This window comes from Phocoena phocoena, chromosome 6 (genome assembly GCF_963924675.1).
Source record: "Phocoena phocoena chromosome 6, mPhoPho1.1, whole genome shotgun sequence".
In the NCBI taxonomy this organism is placed as follows: Eukaryota; Metazoa; Chordata; class Mammalia; order Artiodactyla; family Phocoenidae; genus Phocoena; species Phocoena phocoena.
The window spans coordinates 33,402,289-33,415,288 of NC_089224.1; the positions used below are offsets into that span (position 1 = coordinate 33,402,289).

General features: G+C 35.4%; 1 protein-coding gene across 2 annotated transcripts in view; it reads left to right on the plus strand.

Moving 5' to 3' along the window:
• The window catches only part of GKAP1 (G kinase anchoring protein 1), an 81,489-nt gene that overhangs the window by 10,057 nt on the left and 58,432 nt on the right, over positions 1–13,000 (plus strand). For both annotated transcript variants that reach the window (XM_065879353.1, XM_065879354.1), the window contains 2 exons: positions 1,719–1,862; positions 10,877–10,954. In XM_065879353.1, coding sequence (XP_065735425.1) covers positions 1,719–1,862; positions 10,877–10,954 — 222 coding nt within the window. The remainder of the gene's footprint in view (positions 1–1,718; positions 1,863–10,876; positions 10,955–13,000) is intronic.

A 13,000-nucleotide genomic window follows, 5' to 3' on the forward strand; every position in this document is an offset into this window, starting at 1 on the left:
GTGTCTTTTTTCCCCCATATTCATTTTATAATATACCAAGACTTAGAAAAAGCCTTTTCAATTTACTTCCATCACCATTGCTTTCTAAGTATCTCTTTAAAATGCTGCCACACAGAGAGTCACTTTAAAAGACATTTTTCTCACCATACAACCTTTCAGAAGTCCAGTCTTACAGAACTTTTGATTGCCCACCATTTTCTTTTTTTTTCTTTTTTTTTTTTTTTTTTGCGGTACGCGGGCCTCCCACTGTTGTGGCCTCTCCCGTTGAGGAGCACAGGCTCCGGACACGCAGGCTCAGCGGCCATGGCTCACGGGCCCAGCCACTCTGCGGCATGTGGGATCTTCCCAGACCGGGGCACGAACCCGAGTACCCTGCATCGGCAGGCGGACTCTCAACCACTGCACCACCAGGGAAGCCCCCATTTTCTTTTTGGTATTAGATGTGGGGAACAAAAAATAAGGTAATAGTGGGGTTTACATTACATTACTGAGAATGAGCCTGAGGATCCTCCCTTCCCACTTCCACAGCTATAGTTCTGTCAGTCTACTTTCTGTAATAAATCAGTAGTGTACCTGCCATGGCTTTGTCTCTAGCAGCATCCCCTCTACTCTGTCTTTTCCACAGCAGAAAACAGCTGCTTAAAGTGATGTTTGTATCTCATCACTCTTGCAGAACAGTCTATTGATTATCAGTTAAATTGTTGATCCTTGATTTAAAGCCTCTTCATTGGTTTCCTAGGGCTGCTGTAACAAAGTACCACAAACCAGGTGGCTTAAAACAACAGAAATTTATTCTCTTAACAGTTCTAGAGGCTGGAAGTTCTAACCATGGTGCCAGCAGGGCCAGGCGCTCTCTGAGACTTAGTAGACTCCCTCCTTGCCTCATCCTAGTTTCTTATGGTAGCTGTCAGTCCTTGACGTTCCTTGGCTAGTGGCTGCATCTTTCCAGTCTGCCTCTTCTGTTACATGGTGTTCTCTTTGTGTATCTTTGTCTATACCCTTCATTGGATTAGGGCCCACCCTAATTCAGTATAACCTTAATCTTAACTTGATTATATTTGCAAAGATCCTATTTCCAAATAAGGTCACATTCACAGACAGCAAGGGTTAGGTCTACAACATATGTTTTGAGAGAATACAGTTTAATCCATAGTAACCTCTCAGTATTTTTCTCCCTGTTTCAACCTCTGTGACTAAGATTTTTCTTATTTTTGGGAGTGGCTTGGCCAGTAGAGTTTTAGTTCATTATGTTACTTTGTGGACTAGGCCCTGTATTTTTCAGAACTAGCAAAGTAGTTGTTAGAGTTCCTTAAGCTATCTTCTCTCACTATTTAAACTTTTAAATTTATAAGCTATTAAACTTTAATCTTATTGAACGCTATTGTTTTGCATTTTAAAAGCATACTTGTTATCCTGTTCTCTACTCCTATAAACTTCCCTTTAGTAAAGCAGACTCATTAAAATGGTGGTATAGTAGAGTATAATCCATTCTCACTTATTAATCATTTCATCGAGAAATCCACCAAAATTATCTCAAATGCTGGTGAAATTAGCATTCTACAAAGACTACAAAAAATTCAAAAAAATTCAAATAGTGACTTTGTGAGTTAGCATAATGAGTATTTAGAAGTATAAAAATATTGATTTCTTAACTTCCAAAATAATCATTTGTATCCCAGGATTGGTAAACTGAATTTAATTTTTTGTTTGTTTCGTAGCTCAGGAATCTTGCTTTTAAGAAAATTCCCCAGAAATCCTCCCATGGCATTTGTAATGCTCAGCATGAGCTATCATTACCAAACCCAGTACAGAAGGATTCACGGGAAGAAAATTGGCAAGAGTGGAGACAAAGAGATGAGCAGGTACAGCTAAGTAAATCAAATTGTTTTGCTTTGGTTTTCAGTGCATTTTTGCATTTTTAAGATAGCAGTGCATCTGACCATGACACCACTGTTCTGAGGAGCATTTTATATTGGATTAACTCCTATGTGTTTGCTACTTTTTATAAGAGGTTCTGGTTTTTATCTACTAGGAAAGCAGATTGACACATATTATACTTGTTAGTTTTGGCAATTTCAAGCAGTTATTTTCTGAGTTTTAAATTCATCTGCCTTTTTACAAATGAGGGAGAGATAGGGAAGGGAGAAAAACAGGATTAAATTATTTCAAGTAAAAAAATCACATTTGTAAGACCAGAGGTCTCTTATTAAAAATACTCAGTGAAATCATTAGAGAAGTGCAAATCAAAACTACAGTGAGGTATCACCTCACACCAGTCAAAATATCTACAAACAATAAATGCTGGAGAGGGTGTGGAGAAAAGGGAACCCTCTTGCACTGTTGGTGGGAATGTAAATTGATACAGCCACTATGGAGAACAGTATGGAGGTTCCTTAAAAACTAAAAATAGAACTACCATACGACCCAGCAATCCCACTACTGGGCATATACCCTGAGAAAACCGTAATTCAAAAGGAGTCATGTACCACAATGTTCATTGCAGCTCTATTTACAATAGCCAGGACATGGAAGCAACCTAAGTGTCCATCGACCGATGAATGGACAAAGATGTGGCACACATATACAATGGAATATTACTCAGCCATAAAAAACTTGAGTTATTTGTAGTGAGGTGAATGGACCTAGAGGCTCACACAGAGTGAAGTAAGTCAGAAAGAGAAAAACAAATACCGGAGGCTCACACATATATATGGAATCTAAAAAAAAAAAAAAAAAAAAAAGGTTCTGAAGAACCTAGAGGCAGGACAGGAATAAAGACACAGACGTAGAGAATGTACTTGAGGATATGGGGAGGGGGAAGGGTAAGCTGGGATGAAGTGAGAGAGTGGCATGGACAGATATACACTACCAAATGTAAAATAGATAGCTAGTGGGAAGCAGTGCATAGCACAGAGAGATCAGCTCAGTGCTTTGTGTCCATCTAGAGGGGTGGGATAGGGAAGGTGGGAGGGAGACGCAAGAGGAAGGAGATATGGGGATATATGTATATGTATAGCTGATTCACTTTGTTATAAAGCAGAAACTAACACACCATTGTAAAGCAATTATACTCCAATAAAGATGTTAAAAAAAATACTCAGTGACAGTTTTACTTAAAGAAAGAAAGACTTTGAGGGGAAACTTTTCCTTTTCAACCTTGTTGTAAAAGAGTTTATGACATTTGTTTGTTTTTTTTAGCCTATTTACACGATGTTTTGTTCTTTTATGCTTCTATTAAATAAATGTCATTAATAACCAAATCAAAGAGATAATTTAATAAAACCAATCAATTTCTTTTTGTGTGTGTGGTATCCAGGGAAGTAACACACTAAGCCTGGAGTGTACTCTAGGAGGTGCTGTATGTATGGGAAATGAATAGTTATTTTCTTATCTGTTAAACTGCCATTTGATCTGTTGGGAATAGGTATTGTTTTAGCAGATGTTTGGCTTAATGGAGTGGCTATACCTATCATGCGTGTGTTACCAGTTTTAAAAGAATTAGACTGGGGACTTCCCTGGTGGTGCAGTGATTAAGACTGCCTGCCAATTCAGGGGACACGGGTTCGATCCCTGGTCCAGGAAGATCCCACATGCTGTGGAGCAACTAAGCCCATGTGCCACAACTACTGAGCCTGTGCTCTAGAGCCCACGAGCCACAACTACTGAGGCTGCGTGCCACAACTACTGAAGCCCACATGCCTAGAGCCTGTGCTCCACAACAAGAGGAGCCACCACAATGAGAAGCCTGCGCACTGCAATGAAGAGTAGCCCCTGCTCGCCACAACTAGAGAAAGTCTGTGTGCAGCAACAGAGACCCAACGCAGCCAATAAATAAGTAAATGTTCCTGTAAAAAAAAAAATAGAATTAGACTATACTAAACTATGCTCTTAACATAAACTATGTTAATTATAACATTTTCTATAGAATTTTGTAGTGCCTCGGGCTCATCTTTACGAGCATCAGTTATTACACTAGGGCTGTGCAAAAGTGATATTTCCAAGCATTGGTAAACTGGATAAATCATCTTGTATTATTCTAGAGGGGTTATTTGATTCTTTTTTCCTTCTACAGCATTCATTATGACATTTTTTTTCTGGTTTACAAGTATTATTAACGTAATGATCTACTTGTTTAGACAGTAATAGAATTTGCTAGTGTCTTCACCAGAGAGAATTTCTCCCAGTGGCCCAAGAGGCACTGGAAAATTAATAAAGGAAAACTACTCAATTTTGCACCAAAATAAATGCCACGTAATAGGGGAACTTAAGCACAGATATTTGATTGCCCTTCTTCCTGCTGCCATTGATTGCTGCCAAAATGACCAGGTAATTATGAGAAGGAAATAGTCAACTTGGCCCCAACCCTATATAAAAATATCATCCAAGGCTGAGGAACTTAGAGGAATTTCTGCTGGATATACTATTGATGGGTCACTTAGGAAAACCTGGTACCTTATTTGGAAGTCTCACTTGTAGGAAAATAATCAAGGTCATGAGAAGTAAAGTAGTTCTTGGGATAATTACAGTGACAAGTGAAGAAGAGATAAGGGCAAGCTTTGGGACTGATAGACAGTATACCATCTGGAATCTAGTTTACTGTGTGGAATAGTAGATTTTAAAAGTAGGGACCAGACAGTGACTGTACTAGGCAGAAGGTATACAGTTGTGGTGGGTGTTCTCCCTCACACAGGGAAACAACACGTGTTGTTATGAGAAACTCCACGTGTTGAGGGCTGAGCCAGTCAAAAAGCTGGATATAGAAATCCTGTCTGTTACGTGGCTGCTTATTGTAAACACAAAAGAGAAATGCTAAGACAAAGTTTACTACTCCTAAATTGTCAAAGCGATAATGTAAATTTACATTGGCTAAGCCTCAGCATAAAATCTGAGAGCTGGTATTAAACAGCAACAAGATAGACAGTAAAGAAACATCCACTCCACTTACTTAGAAGCAAACACTGGATCTTAGTTGATCTCATGCCAGCTGAAGAAAAGTTTCTGCCACATAAAAGGAGAAGAACATTGTACTTAATGTCCAAAGTGAAAGTGTACTTTGGAAAAGATTTGCTATGGGGAACAGAGAAATTGATTTTAGACAGCACCTATTTTTTGATTTAATAAAAACCAAGGAGCTAGAACATTTTGTAAAAGTCAAGGTGTCAGTAATGTTATATAAAAAGGTGAAATAATAGACTGAGATGAAAAATTGGGTAAGAGAAATTGAAAGGGAGATGAGCAGAATACAGAATTTCTTTGCAGAGATGTATACATCAAAGGAGGTATACGTTTCACACTTGAAGTGGGTAGATTTTATGTGATATATAAAATATGTGAATTATATCTCAGTAAAGGTGTTTAAAAAAAAGTAGAATAGGCCATGACTTTGATTTGATTGTATTCAGAATTTTTACCATTTTTTTTTTAATATTGAATCAAGATCAAGAGACATATTGTTCACCATTACTTGTTGCCTGGGAATAAATCTCAGTGTAGATGTTGTTCAGGTATAACCTCTTATATTTGTGGTAGTGCATTGATAATACTGATTCCAGTATTATCTTTTTAAAATTTTACATCATGGCTCAAAAATAATGAATGAATAGAAAAGTCTCTTCTCGTGGATATTCAGTGATAAATAGATCAAATTTTAATTGTGTATTTCTTATTCCTGTTGTATTGATTCAGACTCCACGTATCACTGGTTTTGTCCAACTCTGAAGTTGAATATCTGCTAGCATGTGCATAGTTAATTGTTTTTTCACATTGTAGCCTCTAGTACATCTATCTGATAAAGGCATTTTGCCAATAGTTTGTTCTGTTTTTTGTTTGTGAGTGTGATATTTCTCATTAACCTTGTGGCTGGTATAATAAGTCTATTGTTGATAGTTTGACTTGCACCTGGTTTTACTATAAGCGGTCTCTTTGTTTTTTTGGCTTTTTCTTTAGCAACAAAATTCATCACTTTTGTTCTGGAAAGCATTACTTGGTACTTGTTCTGTTCTGGAAAGACTCATACAGGTCATTGTGCTTTGGAAGTGAAACAAAAACTATAATGTCTTTAGGCCACTGGTCTGACCACATTTCATAGCAGGAAGCTAGGAACAAATAGATTGATGACTCAATAAATTGAAATTTCAAATATTCACTATGTTAATTTTCTATTTATAATTTTCCTTTTCATTTGCTTATGTGACAATCACTCTTGTGCTGACACATACAGATTTATATTCTGTATTCACTGTATTAGAGTCTTCATTTTAAAATTTATGTGTTTTTATAAGTTGCATTATTTACTATTTTCATTACTACTTTTAATCCTTCAGTGAATCATTGAACCATTTTTATTACTTTGAGATATAATTAAAGCATACAACTTAATAAATGTAAACAGCACTCAGAAGATATGAAGATGCATTAATTGAGATGAACAAAACCTGATCATTAGTATGAACACGTAGATACAGTTTTTGTAGAATATTTACAACCTTTAAAATCATAATGTTCAGGCTTCCCTGGTGGCGCAGTGGTTGAGAGTCCGCCTGCTGATGCAGGGGACACGGGTTCGTGCCCCGGTCCGGGAAGATCCCACATGCCGCAGAATGGCTGGGCCCGTGAGCCATGGCCGCTGAGCCTGCGTGTCCGGAGCCTGTGCTCTGCAATGGGAGAGGCCACAACAGTGAGAGGCCTGCGTACTGCAAAAAAAAAAAAAAAAAAAAAAATCATAATGTTCAATAAGACTACTGGAAGATTTTCGGGGAAATGATTCTGCTTTCCAAATTAGTGAAGGTATATGTTCCACACTTTGAAAATCACTGAGTTGGAGGACCAGAAGGCGCTACTGCTACTGTGGCTAAACACTCGGCTGCAAGTGTTAGATGTCCTCAGAATGTTGCTGTGTGTTGTTTTACAATAACCCTGTTCCCCTGAGAAATGAAGATTAATTCTGCATTTGGGATTTGTTTTGCTTGGATTTAAAGTGGGTAAAATTTTTATGGTATTTTAATTTACAGATTTTTAAAAATCTAGTTACAAAATATTTACTGTCCTTCTCATTTTTTGTTGGTTCTTCATACTCTTTAACTGATCATAAACCCTTGAGCTATAGGTTTATTTATTTAAATAGAGAAAAAATGTTTTACTACTAGATGGGGTTAGGAGGCAATGAAGGAAGCCAGGAGGAAGGGGATCTGAAGTACTCCATCTTGGGCACATGTAAGTATCTTCTCCAATCCTGTAGGCATTTTAGTGCCTACTATTTCCTCTTTTTCTTCCTTTCCTCCTCCTCCCATAAGTACAAAGAAAATGATGAGGAATTCTCAATTTGCAAACTTAACATATAAGATACTTTTTAAAAATAATGGTTATATTTGCATTTTCATGTCCAGTGCCTGTCTTTCAGGCCCAGACTTTTTTTTTTCCTTCCCAGTTCTACTTCTACATGTACTGATTAATTACATTGACAGCAGTCTTATGATTAACTAATTCTCTAATTAAGGCATGTTTAGGGAATTTGGAATCATGTTCTCTTTCTCTTTCCTGGTATTGTAGTCTTCTGTTACCTTTCTCCCTGTTATCTGGAGTAAAAAATCTTATCTTTGATTCATTCTTCATATTTAATCAGTGTTCCGAAACTTGGTCATTCTTTGGTGAGAAATAGCCTTCTTTGTTTTCTGCATTGCTATGTTCAGGTCCAGGTTCCTGTATGCTGAGGCTACAGTGGTTTAGCCAGACCCATTGATTCTAAGTTCTCATTCTTCTAATATGACAGTTTATTTCTTTAAAATTACTCTTATCAGTGTTCCTCTTTCATCTATCCTGAATCCATAATTTTTAGGGAGTGTCTGGAACCTAATTTTACCCTACCTAAGCAATCTTATTTTCTACTATTCTCCAGCATAGAGAAGGGGAATTCTAATTTATTGTGTGTAACTCTTGTGCCAGGTAGGCACTGTGCTAGGTACTTGACATACATTATAGCTTAAAATTTTCAAAACTATACTGCAAGGTTGATATTTCTGTTTCCTTTTTATTTATGAAGAAACTGAGATTCACAGAAGTTACATAACTTGCCCCAGATCACAGCTAGAATGGGTGGAATAGAAATTTAAATTATCCACCTGTGTGATCTTCCAAAGCCTGGGTTTTTCCCACATCTCTCTTGTATTGCATAGAATTTATCTTTTATCATGTATCCCATAATATATATATTCTTAATATCACACTTTTTGTTCACGTGACTCTTTCCTCCTAAAATTCTTCCATTCATTTTGCTACCTATCCAAATTATATCTCTCCTTTAAGGACCAACTTAGTTTCTTTTCTGTATGCTTCTTTGAATTCTGTTTCTTGTTTACTTATTTTCTGTCAACTTTTGTAGCACTTTTAATATCTTACTCTATTTTCTGTATGTCATGTGTGTTAGCTTTTTATTCCCAACTGGAGTAGAAATTCTTTGAGGGCAAAAGCCAAAGTTTTGCTGCTACTTTAAAGGACTAGAGGCAAAGCACATAGAGGGTTCTCTGTGAATCCTTATAGGCTAAACGATCATATGGTGACATTTGGGAAGTTTTTCCTAGTTTTCAGAGTTAAACTGAAATTTAAATCATTTTCGCCTAATTGTATTTCCTTGTATATTAGTTTTTGTTAATAATTAAAAGGTAAATGTAAGCTTTAAACTGCTGTATTTAGAATCAAATGCTGGGGAGAGCCATATTTTTCACTTTTAAAAGGTCCGTTTCATTCAGTTTTTATCATTTTCTTAGAATCAGCTGTCTTAATATCTAAGTTACTTGAGATAGTTTGAAAAAAAAATAATTGCATCTTGCAAGACTCCCAACTTTGTCTCCTCTTCTGCCTACTAATTTATTTTTGGAATATCAGGCAGAATATGTGCCATATTGGAAATAATCTTAAATGTGTTTTCTGTAAATGTTAAATGTCATTAATATGGATTAAAAGCTTAGTGGTAAATTTAACCAACTTTTCTCAGAATAAACTTAAGTAGTTTTGTTACTTTTTCTATGTTGGAATGACTGCTATGCTCTAATTATATTGAAGTATTTTGTACTCAGATTGCTTTGAGTTTAGGTAGAGAAATTGATGTAAACTTCCTTTTTTGTGTAACACTAACATGAATCCACTTCCTTTTTACCTTTTAACTGTATATTGTTTTTAAATATACATTTATATAATAAAGTATTTAAAAGGTTAACCTTTTAAAAAAGGTTACTTTTTCCTGATTGTTACTAATTTGGATTGAATTAATTCTTCAGTTCTTTTCAGTTACTCCATAGAAAAAGTATGTACAGTTTACTTGGGGCTTAACCAGAATTTCGAGTACTATATGCCCTTATTTACCATTTTAATTCTAACTATTTTTCTCTGAGTTAGATTAATTTTTTTCTGCGATAAACCTATTTTTTCCTCCTCTTTTTGTTGTCTTAGTATAGGATTGGATGAAATGCTTTGATTAGAAGTAAAAGATTTATTAGTTCATGGTGTCCAGTGTTAACATTTTTCTACTTTTTAAGGTGTCCCTTTGAAACAGATGACTTCTTTTTGGAATTGGTTTCTATTTTAGTTTAGTTTTTTTTTTAAATCGTTAAACAACAGAAACAATTCTGAATAACTAACTTTGGCAAAAAATAATTTGACAAAAGGATACTGAGTGATTCACAGATTTGAATTAAAAACTAAACAATGAGACCTTGGGAAAGATGGAAATAAAGGAATTCTGGGGTGCTCAGAGGCATGAACTAGTACACTCACTTTTAGAGGCTATCATCAGCTGATTGAACCCCACTTACTTTGTGTTCTCAAATTTTAGTTCCTAGGAGAACAAAAAAGTTAGGTCCTTTGCTCCCATCCTGTTGTTGGTGATACCATACACATATTTGTGTGGGTGTGGTAGTGGGTGGTATATAAAATTAGGTGATTGGCTGTCTTGCTAGAATCCTAGGACACTGGATTGAATTGTAGTTATTCAAAGGAATAAAGGAAGGGATTATGGACAGACAAAAACAAGCGATGCCTACTAAATTTATGCTTTTATTATACAGTATGCATAGGTCAACACATACATGTAAACAAATCCAGGATGTTTACATGTGGCAGCTATCCTATTCAGCTGCAGATATACCTTATCCCCAAAGGTAGACAACCCAAAGCCCCATCCAACCACTGTACCAATTCTGTTTGGCAATTAGGAAAAGTAATTCTTAGAGAGTAATTTGATTGGAGGGTGGCAGAAGCTAGATTATAAGAAGTTAAGGTGAGATTGAGTGGTGAGAAAGAGGAACCAAAAGATACAGATCACAAAGAATCATTTTATTATAGTGTTAGAGGAGTTTAAAGGTAGGGAAGTCATACAAAAGGAATAAAAAGATAGCAGTAAAAAGATGCACTACAATTTTTCTGTAACATCAGGCATATACCAGGACAATTGGTCCCTTATTTAAAGGTTCTATACCTGTGAATTAGTCTGTATTAAGTAAATGGTATGTTTTATAATGCTTACTGAGTTTTCAATATTCTTATATTTTTGAGTAATAATCACTGTTATATTTTCTATGTCCAAAACTAGATACCATCTTTAACATCTATTACAGTGTCAGTTCCTTTGTGAGATTTTGTTTTGTTACAGTAAAAAGATTATGTATTATACAACAGATAATTGACAATGAGAAAACAAAAATATCAAAATAAGTTTTTGCTTTGGTATCTTCTATAAAACACAGAGTTCTCTACTTTGGCATGGGTAGATAACTTTGGAGAACCCAGACTGTTTATTAAAGTATTTGTTTTCTTATCCTGTATATATTGTCGTGTTGTATAATGCTATTATCTGTTTATCATTAAACTTTCTTTTTATTTTTAGCTGACATCTGAAATGTTTGAAGCAGATCTTGAGAAGGCATTGTTGCTAAGTAAATTAGAATATGAAGAACACAAAAAGGTATTTACACATTTATGGATTTAGATGTTTTAGGTTTAAGTGGTCAAAAGTTAGAACTACCCTTCCTGAATTTTGTATAAAAGTTCTTTAAAGTTTGTCCTAAAAATTTATCCTTGTAACAAAGTAATTAACATAAAGTTTTCATGAGATTTCTCCTCAAGTTCTTAGAGATAACAGAAACACAAGCACTAAGCTTTGTCCGGTGATTTGGAATGTTCAGTTAAGAAATTTCTCCAACCAAGATGAAGGGGAGAGAGGAAATGAGGCTAATAGCAGATGATTTATTTTAACTTATTTTAAATGAACATAGAAAATAGTTAAATTTTAAAAATTTAAGTAACTGTGAGTACAGGGGCATCCATTAAGAGACCCTCTGCTAGAGATACACTGCTAATTAACTGAAGTAAATAGAAGGACATTTCTGATAATTTGGCCTTGTGAATTCAGCATTTATCACTAAGCTTTGATATTGGGCTGTGTGTTGAAATGCATTCTACAGCTTGTAACTATAGGGACGTTTGCGCAAAAAGTAGTGTTTGTTTCCATTTTCTATGTTTAAATTGAGCATTTATATCATCTCCATATTATTTAACATTTTAGTCCTTTATATATATTGGGAATTTTTTTTGGTCTGTAAAGTTTATTCAACTTGTGATAACTCAGTGGTTGATCATAAATGGCCTCTGGTCATGCTTAAGGGCCTTTATACTATGTCATTGTACACTAGCTTCTTTGCTCAGGAGGAAGGGAGGAGAGGAATTAACATTTACATTAGATGAGTTTGCTATTTATTTATAGCTCAAGGGAAGAGGATGAAGATTGCTGTTAGACTGGACTTCGTACACTATATGTGTTAGTTTCATTTTCCATGTCCCTATTCCTTTTATCCAGAATTATCAAGAATAACTGTAATCCTTGTTGTTACGTGTGTAAACGGACAAAGATAAAGACATGGTCCAAGCTGTTGAGTTCAGTGGAAGGAGACACACCCATAATTGTAGTGTATTGAGAGATTTTATGTTTTCAGTGCAGTGGGAATTCAGGAAGATAGAAGAATTTTCTGTGCTTTTGATGGGGGTGGGTTTTAGGAAAGGATTCTTTCTTTTTATTTGATAAATTTGAATGTTACAATTTGTAAATTTAAGGTGTACAGTGTGTTACTTTGATACATTTATATATTGTAATATGATTGCCAGTGAAGCAATATTCATCATATTACAGCATTGTAGTATAGTATTATTGACTATATTCATTATATTGTACATTGGATCTCTATGGTTTATTTATTACTCATTATAAGTTTGTATACTTAAAGCACCATACCCCCATCCCCATCCCCATCCCCTGGTAACCACCATTTTACACATTTTATTTTAACAGGTTTGACTTTTTTTTTTTTTTAAAGATTCCACATATAAGTGATATCATACAGTACTTGTCTTCCTCTGTCTGACTTATCTCACTTAGCATAATGTGCTCAAGGTCTATCCATGTTGTCACAAATGGCAGGATATCTTAGGAAAGCGTTTTTAAAGTGGAGTCTTACTCAATGTATTAGAAGTTCAGCAGTAGGCAAGAGAAAGTAGGCATTCTCAGGGAAGGAGTAACAAGTACATAAGACATGTACACATGAAAGAGTAGCGTTTTGAAAAACTATAATTTACGGACCTAGAGTTGCTGGAGATACTGCTACCAGAATAGAATATAAAGAACCTCATGTACAGGCTAAGGAGGTTGAGTTTTATACATTTGTTGGCAGAGAGCTATTGAATATTTTTAACTTTCAGATTGATTTCAGGTTTTCATTTTAGAAACTTATGCCATAACAGTGTAGAAGATGAATGGAGGGGCTAAAATTAGAGAGTGTTGCAGTGTCAAGCTAGAGAAGATAGGGGAAGTGACAGAAGGTATGAATAAACGAGAATAGATTTAAGAGATCTTTAGGAGATAAACTCAACAAGACCTAGGGGCTAATTTACATATGAAGTGTATAGGAAGAATAAGCAAGGATGACTGAGGTTTCTAGCCTAGACAGTTGTGTAGATG